The 18,557-nt window shown below is 43.7% G+C and overlaps 1 protein-coding gene across 3 annotated transcripts in view; it reads right to left on the reverse strand.

Moving 5' to 3' along the window:
* Positions 1–18,557, reverse strand: part of SPATA6L (spermatogenesis associated 6 like) — a 39,907-nt gene that overhangs the window by 20,510 nt on the left and 840 nt on the right. For 2 of the 3 annotated variants that reach the window (XM_053297999.1, XM_053297997.1), the window contains exons 2-5: positions 17,237–17,374; positions 14,610–14,658; positions 11,650–11,745; positions 7,893–8,023 (exon numbers count right to left, since the gene is read on the reverse strand). In XM_053297999.1, the coding sequence (XP_053153974.1) occupies positions 7,893–8,023; positions 11,650–11,745; positions 14,610–14,658; positions 17,237–17,374 (414 nt within the window). The remainder of the gene's footprint in view (positions 1–7,892; positions 8,024–11,649; positions 11,746–14,609; positions 14,659–17,236; positions 17,375–18,557) is intronic. The other variant, XM_053297998.1, reaches the window with a different exon arrangement.

Consider the following 18,557-nt stretch of genomic DNA (forward strand, 5'->3'; position numbering starts at 1 on the left):
AACATTCCAGTCAGAATGTTCTGCCTTGAAATGGTCCGTTTCAAGTGTTTGACCCCACCCTGAGTTGGAATGTTCTGACTGCTCTGAGTGCCATTTTGGCATGTGCAGCGGCCATTTGGGTGGTCAGCACTACCATGCAAATGACCGCTGTGTGTGAGCAGAGGCCAGAAGTGTGTGCTTTTGGATTCCAAAATGGCCCTCGGAACTGCTCGGAATGTTTCGACTGCTCTGAGATCATTCCGTCCAAACAAGTGACTCAACCAATTGTTCTGCAGAACATTCTACACATTTTGCTTTCCGTTCTGAGCTCGAATGGAATGCAAAATGTGTTTCATGCACATCCTTAATCTATGGCTATGACTCTTGATAATTTTAGACTACTTCCAGGCTCAGAGGCTGGATGCCTCTGAATATTAATTGCAGGGTAGCAACAGCAGGTGAGAGGGCTTTTCACCTCTTGCCTTTGGGCTTCTCAAAGGCTTCTGGAGGCAACTGTGGGAAACACGATACAAGACTAGATGAGCCTGAGGCCTGATTCAGCAGGGCTGATCTTATGTTCTTATGAACCAACTATGTGTCTCTGTAATACAGCTCTTTCAATAAGTCACTCTGCTTCCTGAAGAGGACTGATTTAAATAATCTGTGCAATACTTTTGTTGGTCATGACTCATACATTCAAGCTATAATCCTAAAATCATTGACCTGAAAGTAAACCACATAGAATTCAGTGGAATGTAGTTCTAAGTAAACATGCATAGGTATGGGTTGTCAGTTCTAAGTAAAAAAATTCAGCCTTCTTAAAAATATGTAATACACCGAAACCATACTACAATACCTGGGAGCAAGTCCTACTGAATTACACAAGACTTGCTGCTGAGTAAATATGCATAGCAAGGGACTGTCAGTCTGAAATAGATATACACTGACAGGGGCAAACAGAAAAATTTCCAAATAAATATTACTCTGTAGTTTGGTGGTGGTGAGTTGTGACAAGAAGGTGGCTGAAGAGCATTTTTTCCTCCTCCCTGCTGAATTTGAAAAGGAAGAACAGGAAACAGGAGAGAAAAGAATGCTGGCCTCAGGGGCGTAACGATAGGGAGGGCAGGCAGGGCACGTGCCCTGGGCGCCACTTGAGGAGGGGGCGCCAAAAAGTGCCACGACCCCTCCGCCGATCCCCTCCCTTACCGAAAAAAATCATTTTTAAAATAAAAATTTATTGAAGAGAGAGCCTGGCCCTGCAGGAGGCAGCCGCCTGCTGCCGTGTGTGTCCTCCGAGGGGATGGCTGTGGGCAGCGGGGGAGCAAGCGGAGTCCGGAGTCCATAGCGGCGGCCGCCACCAGAGCAACGCCAAGGCCTGCCGTGTGGCCCGGCTTCGCTAATCAACTGAGATGGGGCAGGAGCGGGGGTGAGCAAGCGGCAAGAAGCAAGGTCCTTGACTTGCGGCGGCGGCCACTGCCGGCACAACAGATGTAACATAGAGCGCGACGCCGAGGCCTGCCATTCGGCCCAGCGTCGCGCTCTGAACTGCAAGGCGCACCTGCGCGAAAACCTGCCGCCGCTGCAAGTCAAGGACCTTGCTTCTTGTCGCTTGCTCACCCCCGCTCCTGCCCCATCTCAGTTGATCAGCGACACCGGGCCACACGGCAGGCCTCGGCGTTGCTCTGGTGGCGGCCGCCACTATGGACTCCGGACTCCGCTTGCTCCCCCGCCGCCCACAGCCATCCCCTCGGAGGACACACATGGCAGCAGGCGGCTGCCTCCTGCAGGGCCAGGCTCTCTCTTGCCAGGAGAGAAAAAAACAAAAAATAAATAAAAATGTAGTAAGTTGTATTTATTATTATTTTTATTACAACTACCCCCCTATCCATCCAAAGGCTCTGGGCGCTTGGGGGGGGGGCGGCACAATTTCAGTGTTTGCCCTGGGCGCCGTTTTCCATAGTTACACCTCTGGCTGGCCTAGAGTGTCTCTCATCTTCTCCACTCACAACAGCAGTAGCACCAACAACAGTGACCCAGCAGGTGGGTGGGTAGGAAGGCAAGATGCCTCAAAATTTGCCACCACCCCATAGTCACCACTCTACAAAGCCCGCTTCAGGTCACTTCATGGATGAGGCAGTTCTTTCTCAAGTATATCCCTTCAAGACCCTACAGAAGCAGGCTCATGCTTTTCATCTGAAAATTGATCTATACTCATGTTGAAAATTAAGCTCCTTGTAGCACAGTGTAATTTTTTCTTATTTGTACACGCCCCAAACTTCCATCTCTGGGCAGTTTACAGCAAAATAAAACAAATTAAAACAGAACTTTAAAACAATTTAAAACCAAAAGACTAGTTAAAAAGCTTGAGTGAATAATTGTCTCTTTTAGCATAGGAGTAATATGGTCTCTTTGATTTGTGTGTTAATCTATTCATGTTAAATCGGGGCAATTTGCATGATTTTAATTAGAATCAAATCAACCTTAAAATAAATAATTAGAATCTAATTAGCCCAATTTGATGAGAATTGGTTTACATAATTCAAGTGGCCATTTTGAAGGGCTGTTTTTCCCTTGCTGATTGGTTTTCTGGCACTGGCTTCCAGTTAACTTGAGATCTCCTTGCTTCTTGGTTGGCTTGTCATCATTCATAACAAGTGTAGTCATAGGCAACTGTGCCTCCATTGGCTGATGGGGGAGGAAGGAAGGAGGGACAAAAATGGTGGAGATTTCAAAAAAATTTCAAAGGGTCTGGGAGACAGAGAGAGCCCTTAGTGTGCCCTTGAAGATGATACATCAGGAGAGAAGGAAAGAATCAAGGAAGATTTGACTTTGTGGTTTTCTTTTCTATGCACCGAGTATAACGTGTTGTGCTATTGCTGCTATATAAACTATCTGGTTTTGCTGGATTTCAGATTGACAAAGGCAGAATCTGGGCGTCTGCTTACTTTCCTTGAGTTTTGGTTTGTGCTGTGGCATTGGGACAGTGGCAGCTCAGCTGTGTGTGTGTGTGTGTGTGTGTGTGTGTGTGTGTAATGTTTTCTTAGTGACTGCTGTGAGACAAGCTCCATGTCTGGCCTTGAAAGACAAACTTGAGTTTCACTCACTGCTCTGGTTTGCTCTGCAATCTGTACTGCAAGGTGCACTCACTCAGTCAAAATGTGTCTGAAGATGTTGCTGTAGTTGAGCTTATGGCTATACTTGCTGCTGCTAAGGGTGCTGCAAAGTAAGGATGGAGTCACAATTGTGTGTGAGAGAGCAACTTGTGCCAATGATGTTACTGCAGAGCAGGCACTGTGGCTGGTAGTGGATTCTAGGTCAGTGATTCTTTTTTGGCCATCTCTGGACTGTGTGTTTGGCAAAATGTGGTGTTCTGTGTTGGGAAGGATGCTTCTATTCTGCAATATTTTTCAAGGCAGGGTTGCAAAATGTGTGCACTCTGCTTGTTTCATCCATAGGGAACAATGGGGAACTCAAATCACCCAATTGTTCCACATGGGTAGGTCCTAGGGGCACCAGAGTGGGTTGGGTGGTAGGGCATGATGGGTGACTACTACCATCCAACCTATAAAAGAAATGTACAAGCAGGTGATTCCTAAACACCCATAGGATCTATGGGGGTTTGGGGGAAAGTTAAAAAAAATTAAATCGCTTGCTTGCGCATTTCTTTTGTAGGTTGGGTGGTAGGTAGCACCCATCATGCCCTACCACCCAACCCACTTTGGTGTCCCTAGGACCTACTCATGGGGAACAGTGGGGTGATTTGAATTCCCCATTGTTCTCTATGGGCAAATCATGCAAATTTTTCAAATTCCTCCTGCTTAAGCAGGACTTCATCAGGAGAAATATTTATCTCCTGATTACAACCCTGTAATCAGTAGGAGTTCCAAGGTGAAACCACTGGTAGATGTAAAGGCACTAATGAAGAGATAAATATTTCTCCTGATGAAGTCCTGCCTACGCAGGAGGAAACAGGTTAAAAGCTACCTAGGACACCTGTGAGAGCAAGAATTTGAACAAGAATCTACAAGAGTAAAGACCAATAAGCACTTTGAGGGAACCATAAGGATTGGCTTTCATATTTATTCCTTCATCATATAGCATTTTATATGCATAAAGGAACTGTTGATATAATATTTGACCTTCAAGCAACATCATTTGGGACTTATGACAGAAATTATCTCTCTCACAATTCTTTCAAAATTTTGTGTGTTTCATCATTGTATATTAATTTATTACAGGAGGTTCAATTAATACCTGTGTTATAATATTCATATATTTGGTCAATTGTAAATATTAAAAGATTTATTGGATTGCAATTTTGGCTTGAAATTTTTTTGTTATAATGTTCATGCAGAATTATTTCACATGGTGTGTGTGTAAACAGATAATTATACATGGTGCATATATATTTTTCTATGTATATGGTCTGTTTCTGTGTTGTAATCTGTCGGATTTGAGTCAAGTCTTTCTCCATTTGCGCTCTAGTCATCTACCTTGCTGCTTCAGTTCCCCTAGTTCTTCTGTATACCAAGGGGCTAATTTTGAAGCTGGTCAGAAGATGTTTAGAAGTGATCATGTCTACTGTCCTGGTGAATCAACAGAATCACCAGAAGAGCCAAGACTAAATCCTTCCAAGGCTTCTTGGAATCCTATTGCATCCAAAAACCTTCTCAGGAAGAGCATCCTAATAGGCCCCTCACCCCTGAGGAAGTGGGACATGATTGTGAATCCAACCTTAACCAGATGGTGGTCCATCCATGACAATGAGGAAATCACAGGAGTCCCCACCCATGGAATACCACCCTGATCAGAGTGAAAGACCAGATCAAGCATGTGACCAGCAGCGACGTGTGTCAGTCCCAAGACTGCGTATGATAAACCCAAAGTTGTCGTGGCCACTATGAACTTCTGAGCCATCCCCGACAAATTGGTCTTGAAGTGAACAGTCCTCCACCACCATATGCCTGGGAGACTCCAATGCCAAGCCTGAGACCAAGGCTGTCAGCTCAGTTAGGGATTCGGGTGGGCAGCAGGGTGATCAGTACACCAACAAAAGTCCCAGTCTATCCCTGGTCCCCAAACTTAAGTACACACATTTTATAAGGATACTTCAACAGAGATTCTGGCAAGGGAGATGTTCTTATAGACTGCCACTCCACCTCCCTGCCCACGTCCCCTCCCCTGCTCCTCAACAGAGTACCCTAAAGGGAGAAGCTGGGACCAGATTGGGCCACCAGCCTCCCCCAACCAAGTCTCTGTAATTCATACAAGGTCGGCCCCTTCATCCATAATCAGATCATGGAGGATTTCCAATTTATTTTGGACTGACCTGGTATTATAAAGGAGCAAGGTGAAGCTCTGTGGGCAGTTGGCACTGCTCCCCAAGGTCAAAGAGCTGGCAGGATAGCCAAAAGGGGAAACAGCTATTCAATTTCTACTTTTCCTTCCCCTGTAATGGCCTACTGACCATATTACTACTTCTATTCCCCACCAGCATGGGAATAGCTGCCCAATAATCAATGGCTGCACCTCCTGTCTCCCCATCTCCAGACAAACCTAGACACATGGTAGACTAACTTCACCCAAGATTCAACAATAGAAACTTTCTCAACCACAGGTTCTGTTTCTTATACAGCCATGAGATAACATGTTCTGCCCCAGCCCTCAGTCCCACACCAAAGGCCTAGCACCTTGAGTGGCCAGCTTCAGCAGCTGCCTGCAAGTTATTATTATTATTATTAATAATTTGATTTCTATACCGCCCTTCCAAAAATGGCTCAGGGCGGTTTACAAAGAGAAATAACAAACAAATAAGATGGCTCCCTGTCCCCAAAGGGCTCACATTCTAAAAAGAAACATAAGACACACACCAGCAACAGTCACTGGAAGTACTGTGCTGGGGGTGGATAGGGCCAGTTACTCTCCCCCTGCTAAATAAAGAGAATCTCCATGGTAAAAGGTGCCTCTTTGCCCAGTTAGCAGGTGGCTGCACCACCGGCCACGCCTCTGGCACACCTCCTTCCTTATAAGTTCCAGAAATCCAGACTCTCTCCTCTCACAATAGACTCTGAGACAGGGCTGATGTAATTAGTGCCCACAGGTGTAGATTATCAGGCAATCAGGAAAGGAAAGCCACAACTCTAACAAAGGCAGCAGAGCAAGAGCTGAGCAGAGCTGATCTTCTGGCTGACTAGGCCTGGCAAGAAGGGTAGGAGGCTGCAATAAATCTTCCAGGCTGGAACAGGAAGAGGAGCTGGCAAAGTCCAAACCTCTTACTTTATCCCCTCCAGTCTTCCTTATACTGTTCCTTAGGACTAAAGAAAAATTAAGCTCTTTGCACCACTAACCTACTAAAGTTCAGAGCCTATCAGGTGCTGTTTAGGAAAGGGCACAATGGTTCCATCATAAAATCACAACTGTGGCACTGTGCAAGAGCAGCCAATGCCAGAGGTGGAAGAGATAGGCGGCACATGAGTGGTGCTGAGGTGGTTCTTGCTTGCCTGTGGTAGGAACATTTTGAGTAACTCATATTCGCCACATAGCCTGGCTCAACTTTCCTAATATGTGGGAAAACATTTTGGAATGGGATTGCCATGGCTTGGCTTGCAGCTGTGCAAGTGGCATGCCTGCCACCACATCATACATAACATGTTTCACAGACACACCTAAGGAGAGCATCCTCCACTTGACCAGTGAAGCAAGCTGGTCAGTTACGATCACAACTGCAATCCCTTGATATACCAGAAGCTACAAATGAGTCAAGATTTCACAGCCTGATTATTGTCACCTGCCAATATTTAGTTACACACTCTGTTTATATATTCCCTTTCTCCCCAAACACTTCAGCAGTATATATTCAAGGCACGATAGCCTATATTATTCCTACTTCGGTGTGTGACTGCACTTGTTGCCTATTAGCTTCCATGCACAGCTCCAGTACTGGTTATTACCTTTAAAGCCCTAAATAGCTTGGGCCATGAATACCTCAGGGAGAACCTCTTCCTATATGAGTCTCCTCATCCCCTCAGATTATCAGGCACTGTCCTGCTCTGTATTCCTCCCATTCAGGGTAAGAACTACTGATGAACAGAGCTGGGCTTTCACAGTGGTAGCATCCATATTATAGCTAGAGCTGTGCACAAACCTGTTCGGAGAACCTTTTATGGGCCTCCAAACAGGTTCGAGAACCAGGCAGTTCGGAGTTCGAAGGCGGGGGTGCACTTTAAGGGTGGGGGAGGGTGCACTTGGAGGGTGCACTTACCCCTCCCTCTGCTTTCCCCCTGCCGGCACCCAGTATTTCTCAACTCCTACGGGGCGGCAGCGTACTTCCCTGCTGCCCCATTCGCTCTTCGGCCGGAAGTCGAGGGTGCACGTCGCGAGTGCCCGCACGCATGTCAGGCAAGTGTGGGCACATGCGCGCCAGCTACTTCCAGCCACTTCCGGCTGAAGAAGGAGGGGCAGGGAAGTACACTGTAGCCCCATAGGACTTGAGAAATACCAGGCGCTGGAGGAGGAAAAGAGGAGGGAGGGGTAAGTGCACCCTCCCCCACCCTTAAAGTGCAACCCCTCCGCCATCGAGCCCCTCGGCGTGGTTCTGTGCACATCACTAATTACAGCACCCTTTTCCTATGGAGGCCAAGTAAGTTATTTCAGTATTTGTCTCCTGTCATAAGTGAATACTTTTCTTTCTACCAATCCTGTTTCTACTGTGCTGCTTTTTTCTTAATTTGTTATGGTTTAAATGATTTTACTGTAAGTGTGAACTATTTTTGCACGCTACCTTAGTAGATAGTGTGAATCGAGATAGATAAATAAGTAGATAAATGTTTACTTTCAAATATTAGGAATAGTTGCAACATGAATAAGCCAAAGGTCCTGAGTAGATTCTTTTGTCTTTGGTCCACACAACTTACTGGAAAAGAAGGATATTTTTTCATTAGTAACTCTCTGTCTACTCCAGGATATGTAGGAGTAAGTTTGGGCTCTGGGAAAAGGAAATCTCGAGTATTCTCTTCATAAAATGCAAGGTCTTCTTCATCCTCCTCTGAAAGATGAAATAAAGGAGAAAGTGTTTTGGAGACATGCACATTATGATCAGTCTCCCTAATGAAATACACAATCACTTCATATCTCAAAAGGAATTTTTCTCAGAATTAGTGCACTGTTCTCCAACACACATTCAGCCATGTGGTTAGTCATAAGTGACTAACAGCTACAATTTTAGAAAATCAAGAAAAGCAACTCCCAGTAGACTTTTTGTGTGTGACTGGGAGATGAATGAAATGCCCATTTTCAGAACTCATGGTATTTCAGCTCCATGAGATCTGCATCTACAGTGACCCCCAAACAGTATCCTACCTTTGACTGTGCCTAGATCTGCAATATAGGTCAGGACCCAAAAGGAGCCTAAATGGCTTGACCTCCTCCTTGTTCACAAATCTACCTTTGGCACTGCTGGACCAGTGCCCATTTTTCCTCCTTCAACACATCACTGATGAAGACAACTGTGCTGTTCAAAGGCCATCATTCTGCTCTGCCAAAAAGGAAAGGAGAAAAGGTGCAGGATCCCACCCTGCCCACTTCCATGACAACTTATGGGCCCACAGAGACTAGTATGTACCAGCCCATGACTAAAAATAAAGGAGAGCACTGAAGTCTTTAAGAAACTTTACCCCACCTCCTAGGCATAGAATCATGCTTCAGATACACTGTGGGTCACCAATGACATTGTAGTCACCGCATTGAAAGCACTATAAAATTACTGTTAAGCAACACCCTCCCCCATTTCTAAAGGTCAAACTAGATGCAACTATAATCGTGCTATTAGCCCCAGCATGCTTGCTTTCTCCCACTGTAACATGAGGGGGGGGGGCTTGAACTGGATGGGGGTCATGGCAGGGGTAGGGTTAAAGCCTTATACGCACTCCCCTACCATGGTCTCAATATGGATTGCCCTCACCAGCTTATGCTGTTTACAGGAAAAAGGGAAGCACACCAGGGTTAATGGTGTCATTAAAGTCGCATCTACTTTGGCATTCTAGACTTCGTAAGGCTCCTGAAAGGTCACTCCTGTCTAGTCTCAACAGCCAAGAAAATGCCTTGAAACCAAGTGATGTGCTAAGCTAATTCCCATTGCTTGGGCTACTCTAGTGGTGATTAATGTCTGCAACCCAAAAAAGAGCAATGAAGGAGAAGAGCTCGTTTATGCTTTCTTCTGTAATGGAAGACTTGGCTTAGCATAGCAAAATGAGAGTGTGACGCCATCTTTAGCCTTTAGCCGGTTAGTCACAAGTGCCCTGTGCTATTTTGAGTTAGAAATTACTGTTAAAAAGCCAGCTGATTTGTAGGCATTGTCCAAAATTATGTGACATCAAGGAAAATGTAGCATTAAAACCACATTCATCCTCCTCCTCATCATATTATTCTGTTTCTTGGCAATGTTTATGGGGAGATGAGATGTGCCCAAAGCTATGAACATCAAAGGTAGAAGACAGAAAGGGTGGTTTTGGGGATGTTGCACATAATTGGCATGTGATAAGCTGATGTCATCTGGATATCAATTTTCTTCTAAACAAAACAATAACACTATAATAAAAATAAAGTAATAAAACTTTAAATAGTTCTTCCAAGTCCTGAAAGAACTATCTAAACTCCCCCAGGTTAGGCAGCTCTAGTAGAAATTGGATGCATACTTTTGAGTTTTTCTGCTGCATCCACAACAGAAACTTGTGCTTCATAAAGTAAAAGCCAGCATGCTTAGAAATTTAACAAACATGACCCAACTGAACATCAGAAGGTCAGATTCCACGAGTCACAGTAAAACTGTGCACTGAAAGAATTTTACATCCTTGTCTATATGAATAATTGATATCTGCAATGGCCAAGCACTGATATTCTTGTATAGTTTTCTGAGTTCTTCTTACAGCTGGATCAGTTAATCATTGTGAAATTTGAATTACGAAGTAAAATTTGGTTAGACTAGCAAGTATAAAATGGAGTAGGGTGAGAATGCAAAGGAACGAAGAGTATAACATATTTGAGTTTGGCTAATTCTGTAAATAAAAACAACTGAAGAATTTTAAAAAATGCATTGAAGATTAACAAGAATCAAGAGGAAGAGACTATTTCCATTACATGTAGCCACTCTTGCAAAAATCTAAAAGGATGACTCCACAAAATGTTCTTATATCTGGATACCGCCCCCACCCCACCCAGTATTTATATCTACCTCAATTTAAGTCTCGGTCCTTGTGTCCCATTCTCAGTGGATACAGTAAGCCAGTCATTTTTTCATATTGTCTAACTTCAGGAGACTGAAGAGAATCCCTGTCTGCCTGCCACTGTACTCTTGTGCATTGAAAATGATTCTGAGAAACATTTCAAGCTATACATGTTTCAATTCACATAGTCTAGGCCTCATCATTATCCTGCATGAGCTGAGAGTATACATGAGAACACACCTAACCCTCCATGTCTGGCCACTGCATGAGAAAACTGGCTGTGGTGAGATAAGGAGGCCGTTCACATGCATAGCCTACCCCAGGCTAGGACAGCCCAGCCTGGGCTAGGCTGCACATGTGAAGTGCTGGGATCGAGCCCAATCCTGGTGCTGCCCCTGCGCCAAGCCTGAGTTTTTAACCCAGCATTTAGCCAAGGTCAGCGATTGTCTGGATGATCGCCACTGGGTTAAACAGCTCCCCCCCGCCACTTCCCCAGCCCACCACCATTTGCTGCTCTAACGAGAGCAGCAACCACGCTCGTGCCCTGGGGCACCCTGGGATGTGGGAGGGGGATATCCTCCTACTCCCAGCTCCTGCAGTTGCCATGCTGTTGCTCGTGTGGGTGCGCAGCATGGCAGAGGAGAGGGCAGCCACTGCTCATCTGCTGGGAAAGGCAAGAGAGTTCCTGGCTTCCCCGCAACACACCCAGCAGCGGCCTCGAGGTCGTGTGAACGACCTCAAGATGGCTTTTAAAGAAGTTTGTCCATCCTTACTGACCTTCTCATTGAGAAAAGTCTGAGAAGTTTAAAAAAAAAACCCCAGGATTCCCCAGAATACAGTCTGAGAACCACCTGAACTAAGCAACCATGTTTCTTCTAACTGCTTTTTTAAAAAGCTTAAAACTGTCAGTATGTTCTGTCTCTCTCACTTCTTGGCTAAACTTTGCTAGCTCCTTTCACTTTTCTTCAGATGCGTTGCCTGGTGGATTTTTCTTTTTCCATTTTCTCAATACCTTTCTTGCAATGTGGTGCTCAAAACTGATCTCAGTGCCTTCTTATACTAGATCTTACAGAAGGCTCATTCTGCCACCCTGTGTTCACTTCTCAGAACACCATCACACACTGTCATCTTCAAATGTATTTGCTTCCACAAACTCAAATCATGCGCTGGTGACTGGAGACCTATTTTGTTCAGGATGGGAAAACATACACAGTAGTCCATAGCAGATGGCTTTGTCCAGAGTCTCCTCCTTGTAATTGATTAGTCATAATGGTGGCAGAAATGGGAACCTCAGAGAGAAAAGAAAACATTCTGTCTAGTTCCAACACCATATGAGATGTTTGAGGGGAGGAAGGTTTAGACTGTGAGCTTGAAGTTAGGATCCTGTGTTTTCTATTTCTATATAGTGCTGGTGCATATTAGGCATTTTATAATAATAAATTATGATTACCTAAGATAGTCATTACTGAGTTTAGCTGTGAAGAATATTTGTTTCCTCCCTTACCTGAAGGTAGCATTTCAGATAATCGAAACCTTGTTACATTCCCTTTTAAAAAAAAGTAAAAAGTGTTATTTAAGCCAACTGAAGAAATACATGACATTTAATCTGTACTTTCAGTACAAGGGTGGCCAAGTCGCCAGACACTACGGGACCCATCAACATTTTTTTTTTTTTTTTGCTGAAAGCCACAAGAGACAGGATTAAAGTAGATGCAATGTGAAACACATCTTTGTCCTTCTGTTTGCAGATTGATTTTATTTTAAAATCGCAAACATGGAGCATCTCAATTAGGATCAAGACTACAGTGTGGGGAAAGGAGGGATTTAATTCCCCCCAACCTATGACATGGTCCTGACTGAAATCTTCCCCCCAAACCCAAAGCTCCTATTTGCCCCCGTGCCGGGCGGGGGGAACGGACTGCTATGGATGCAAATAGTAGCTTCATTCCCAGAACAAATAACAATCCCAGAGCGGTGGGTGATTTTTGTCAGTACTATGGCTTGCAAGAAAGGACATACTCCCATATGCATGCTGAAGTCCTGATTCCTATGGATGTTGTTTGTTTATTTATTTATTTTAAGGCAAGACATCTGAAAGATCATGTCTATTTCAACCTAGAGATTCTTTTCCTTCTTCTTGCCCCTCCTAAAAGCTCTCCGTTTCTTTTTCCTCAGCTCCAGTGCAACCTAACAATTTCAGTTTAGTCCAGTTAAGTGCTGAGACAGCCTAGCCATTCAAAGTGAAAAGTGACTCTTTGTCCTTTTCCTATCTTATCTGTTTATTTGTTTGCTTGTGTGTTGTATTTATATACCACCTTTCTGCCAAGGTACCCCAGAGAGTTTGTAATCATTTAAATTAGGCCTGTGCAAGTTGAAAATGGTTAGATCTGATCTGACCCGATTCAACCCAACACGAAATTTTTCAGGATAATCCTATCCCATCTGACTAACCCCCTCAAAATTGTTGGGTTATTCAGATAGGATCGGAAATCTAACAATTTTCTGACATTCTGTTGGAATTTAAAAGTTATTCCCTTTAACTTTTAAATCCCAACAGGAAAAAGAGAATCTGCCTCTCAGCTGAGAGTCTGTATACTGGCCCTTTATTTTTTTAAAAAGTACTTGCGCTTCACTTCTCAGCTAAGAGTCAGGGCTGGCCTTTTAATATTTAAATGGTCTGTTTGCTTCTTTTCAGCTGAGAAATTAAAAATTCTCTGACTTCGCAGAGGGATGATTTTGACAGGCTGTCTTCTGGAAATTGAGAGGTGGGAGGTGGAGAGCAAACTCCTGAGGGAGATCCTGTGGGTTCCCCATGGGGGGCGGGGGTTACTCTTCTCCCCATCCCCCAATTTCCAGAAGGCAGCCTGACAAAATCATATGATATATGACTAAGATAGAAATCCTCTCTGAGTTGGCTGAGGGGTGATTTTGACAGGTTGCCTGTTGGAAACCAGGGTTGTGGGGGAAGGGGGCAACCCCCCCCCCCGCAAAGGGTCACTAATCGAAATAGAAGGTTCCTCTCAGGAGTTGCCCCCTCTCCCCACCCCCCAATTTCCAGCAGGTAACCTGTCAAAATCACCCCTCTCCTGACTAAGACCGAAATCCTCTCCAAGACGGCAGAGATTTTAACAGACTGCTCCCAACCTCCATTCCCAGAAGGCAGTCTGTGAAAAACAGCTCCTTGTTGCGTCAGAGAAGGTTTTTAAATGGCTTGCTTGGGGCTTCTCAACTGAGAACTGGTAAGCAAGCCATTTAAAAATTAAAGGGCCTGACTCCCAGCTGAGATTCTGTGTTTGCTGGCCCTCAGAATTCTGATAGGCATGCCAGAACTGGACATAATTCCAAAAAGATGGAAGGGAATTTAGTCAGAATTCCGACTGTTGGATCTCCACCCTGTTTGTGGAATTAATTCTGATAGTTCTGACATAGGGACTAGTGTCTGACATGCCTGTCAGAACTATCCAACTGCGCAGGCCTAATTTAGTTGTGCCAACATGCCTGCACAACTAAAACCACAATAACAGCAAAATAAATATTACTATCACTTATTCCCAGTTTGCTACTTTAGGAAGAAAGAAGAGACCCTTCTTGAATAGTGCATGCAATGTGGCCCACAAGCTTCTTTCCAGGCACTGCAAATGAGGCTGATGAATATAAGAACATAAGAACAGCCCTGCTGGATCAGGCCCAAGGCCCGTCTAGTCCAGCATTCTGTTTCACACAGTGGCCCACCAGATGCCACTGGAAGCCACAGGCAGGGCATGCCCTCTCTCCTGCTGTTACTCCCCTGCAACTGGTACTCAGAGGCATCCTGCCTTTAAGGCTGGAGGTGGCCTTTAGCCCTCCAACTAGTAGCCGAGGATATACCTCTCCTCCATGAAGTTATGCAAACCCCTCTTAAATTCATCCAAGTTGTTGGCTGTCACCATATCTCATGGCAGAGAATTCCACAAGTTGATTATGCATTGTCTGAAAAAGTACTTCTGTTTGTTGGTCCTAGATATCCTGGCAATCAATTTCATGGGATGACCCCTGGCTCTAGTGTTATGTGAGAGACACATGCTGGATATGCCACATCATATCTGGAATAACTATAAAATCTTCACCTACAGATAACAGAAGGAATATTTATTTTTTATTATTATTATTTATTTATTTGATTTCTATGCTGCCCTTCCAAAAAAAATGGCTCAGGGCGGTTTACACAGAGAAATAACAAACAAATAAGATGGAACCCTGTCCCCAAAGGGCTCACAATCTAGAAAGAAACATAAGATAGATACCAGCAACAGTCACTGGAGGTACTGTGCTGGGGGGTGAATAGGGCCAGTTACTCTCCACCTGCTAAATAAAGAGAATCACCACATTAAAAGTGCCTTGTTGCCAAGTTAGTAGTTTTAGGAAACTTACTTTCTAATAGTTCTACTACAGCAGCAGGGTCTGTGGCCTTCTCAAATACCTACAGAATAGAATAAAAGGCAAGGAGTTAGTAAGAAAATTAAAACGGATTAAAAACTTTTTCATTTATTAATCTTCCTTTTAATGGATTAATTAATTAGCCATTTGTCTGAATGTAAATAAATTTGCACATTACAAAGACTTCAACATACTTGTATTTTTGTCATACTGAAGGAAGTTCAATATAATTTAGAACACAATAAACTAACAACTATTAGAAGGAAGTGCACTTTTTACTATTATTTTGTTCTATTGTATTAACACACCAAAAATAAGTCTTTAAAAAATGTTCTTCTCTTACAGACCCATTGATTAAAATTTGCCCTCATCAATTGATCACCTAAAGCTGATTAATACTGAAAAAATCAAAACTTGCAGTCCCAAAAAAGAGCACTGAAATAGTTACGCATGCATAACAATTTTTATTATTATTATTATTACATTTATATCCCGCTCTTCCTCCAAGGAGCCCAGAGCGGTGTACTACATACTTAAGTTTCTCTTTCACAACAACCCTGTGAAGTAGGCTAGGCTGAGAGAGAAGTGACTGGCCCAAAGTCACCCAGCTAGTATGATGGCTGAATGGGGATTTGAACTCGGGTCTCCCCGGTCCTAGTCCAGCACTCTAACCACTACACCACGCTGGCTGGTGAGCAATACTATGGGCAAGAACTGATTACACTGGCTACAACTGAGTCATGCTAAGAGTTTGGGTGAAATCTTCAATCCCACTGATGTAATCAGAATTTGGGTCCCTGTTTTTTTCACAGGGTAACAAACTACCTCTTCTCCCCATTCTATAGTTCTCATACCTCAAAGGATACTCTCACCAAACTCCAAATATTTTCTAACCCTTGAAGCTAGCTTTCAGGTACCCTATCCTTTTTTGGAGAATGCATTAGTGTTAGGAAGTGTCCCTTATTTTTGGAAGGCTCTTAAGTCTGGCAAGCTGCTGTTGCAGACAATGAAGGGATGAATAACCCTATCCTGAAGTGCCTCTTCCCGGAAGAAGCCCCGTTCAAGATGGCAACCGTGCCTGGCCCCAGGTGTGGCAGTGTGGGAGTGGCAGTACAAGATGGGCCGCTGGCGGCTGTACCAGAGTGCCGTGTGCAGCTACATTGAGCAGTCCTCCCAGGCCCTCATGTTGAAGGGGCAGAGAGCATTGGGGATGTGGCCCGTGAATAGCAGCATCCCCTTAGGACAAGCAGACTCCACACTGGCCCCCTACGTCATTGACATCTCGAGCATGACGCAGCTCCGGCAGGATACTGGTGAGAACAGAGAAAAAGCCCTGCTGGGTCAGGCCGGTGGCCTGTCCAGAATGCAGAGACAGTGGTGCAGTGGTTAGAGTGCTGGACTAGGACTGCGGAGACCAGCATTATAATCCCCATTCAGCTCTGAAACTCACTGGGTGACTCTGGGCCAGTCATGTATCTCAGCCTAATCTACCACACAGGGTTGTTGTGAAGATAAGCATAGCCATGTACACTGCTCTGGGCTCCTTGGAGGAAGAGCAGGATATAAATATAAAAGATTATTTAAAAATTAAATTATAAAAAATTATTTTAAAATTAAATTATTCACATTTACCACATTATTCATGTGTATATCCTGCTCTTCCTCCAAAAAGCACAGAGCAGCATGTCTTTATAGCCTTTATCCCTGCTAAGGTGCAAAGAGGCACCTTTTTAACGTAGCGATTCTCTTTATTGAGCAGGAGGAGAGTAACTAGCCCTATCCACACCCAGCACAGTATCCTTCCAGTAGCTGTTGCTGGTGTCTATCTTATGTTTTTTTAGATTGTGAACCCTTTGGGGACAGGGAGCCACTTTACTTATGTAGATCTATGTAAACTGCTTTGGGAACTTTTTGTTGAAAAGCAGTATATAAATTGTTGTTGTTATTTATACTGTGAAGGTTACCACCTTCTGTCCTCACAGCAACCCCATGAAATAGATTAGGCTGAGATCACTACAGTAAGTTTCATGGCTGAGAGAGGATCTGTCTGTTCTGGTCCTGGTCTAACATTCTAATTTCTCCACTATACTATGCCATAAAAGAAATCTTCCCAGCTCCACAAAACCCCATTTGCTTACAAATTAATAGCCTGTAAAGCACAGGCTCCCTTTCAAAATAAAGGTGTTTACGTTGTTCCTACAAATCAAAGTGAGGGGCTTCAATCAGATAAATACAAGTCAAATAATTCAATGTCCTTTCCAAGCCTTAGAGCACCACTTGCGACTGTTTAGAATAATTTGTGAGTTTAAATATTTAGTTGCCGTAGTCGGCAAATCTCATAGCTCATAATGCTTGAATCTTAAGAAGCAATTTACCCTGGCCTATGGTGAGAGCAAAATGGGTGCAAAGTATTCAGAATTCTCCCCTTTTACATCCAATGCACACAAAGGTACATGAGTACATAAGTCTATCACCTAAGTCTTTCTGTCCTGCCTGCACATTTTCCAGAGGCATCTGCTGCTGCTCTTGAAAACAAAATGCTGGACCTTTGCTCTAATTCAGCAGAACAGTGCTCATGTTCAAAGAAGACTCAACCAACTCCTTAAACAATATTACATTACCTTTTCAAACCACATTTTCTCATGAAAGAAGAGGGGGAAGATAGGAGGAAGACTATCAGTCTCCTTGCACTGACCCAGGATGCTAACATGGAGATAAACATCATTCCTCTCTGGCAAGTACACACCAGGACAAGAGACCTTGATATGAGAGAGAGAGAGAGAGAGAAAATCATTGTAGTTTGAAAGGAATCAGTTGCAGAGTTTGCAACATCAAATCAATGGGCTTCTCAGGAAGCTATTACCTACAACTTCCACCAATTGAATAGATGTACTGGCATATGACAACCAAAACCATGACAGTCCTGGGAATCCATTAGACACTGACCTGGTCAGTATATTAACATGAAGCACTGTCCAGGACAAGAAAATGCCATCAGATAACTTCTACCGAAAGTCCTTCTGGGAACTCATCCTGCTGCCATTAACATGCATTGTGATTTCACCATGATGGGGGCCAAACAGTCACATATCATTATGATTATAGATTATTGTTCACATTTATATTCTGCCCCTATATCACCAGGAGTTCAAGAATGCCTTTTATATTCTCAACCGCATGAGATAAGTTAGGCTGAGAAAGAGAAACTGACTTCACATAGTCAGTCTCATGGCTGAGTGGAGATTTGAACCTGGGTCTTCTAGTCCTAGTCTGACACTCTACACTATGCTATGCTATGCTGACTTTCATCATCATGATGAGCCCCAGTTCTGAACCTATACAAGAAGTGGGCTTCATGATGTTATACACCGTTCTCTTTCTTACACCAGTGAACCGTCAAAGCATAATCCAGAGAACAATTTGTTATGGGGCAGCTAACAAATAAAATTGTTTATTATTATTATTTACACAGTCATTATTATTATTATTATTTCATATTCTGTGCTGCTTGTGTATCTTGAAACTGTTACTTGAAATCAAGTTCTTTTCACAGCAGCAGTGCAAGTAATCAACAGTTGTAACTAAAAGCTGACTATTGGGATTTGGAATGCATTTGCTAATAAGCAAACCTCAAACTAAAACAAATAAAAGGGTGCCTCTGATTATATTCAGAGTGCTAGCAATCACCTGCAGGGCAGGTCTAGGCTGGGAAGGGGCAGAGATTCCTGATTTCTCATGAGCACTTTGTTCAGGTTTGAGCCTTCTTAGAAATCCGTTACTTCTGGTTTGCAGAGAACAGAACTTCTGAAGCAGTCGGGTGCTGTTGTTTTTGCTCCCTCAATCTGGATAATCAGGACTGCAATTCTAAACACTAAACTGTAAATTCTAGTAAATTCTAAACTGATTTACTAGAGATTATGCCGCACTGAGCACAGTGGTTCA

This window comes from Hemicordylus capensis, chromosome 2, assembly GCF_027244095.1.
Source record: "Hemicordylus capensis ecotype Gifberg chromosome 2, rHemCap1.1.pri, whole genome shotgun sequence".
In the NCBI taxonomy this organism is placed as follows: domain Eukaryota; kingdom Metazoa; phylum Chordata; class Lepidosauria; order Squamata; family Cordylidae; genus Hemicordylus; species Hemicordylus capensis.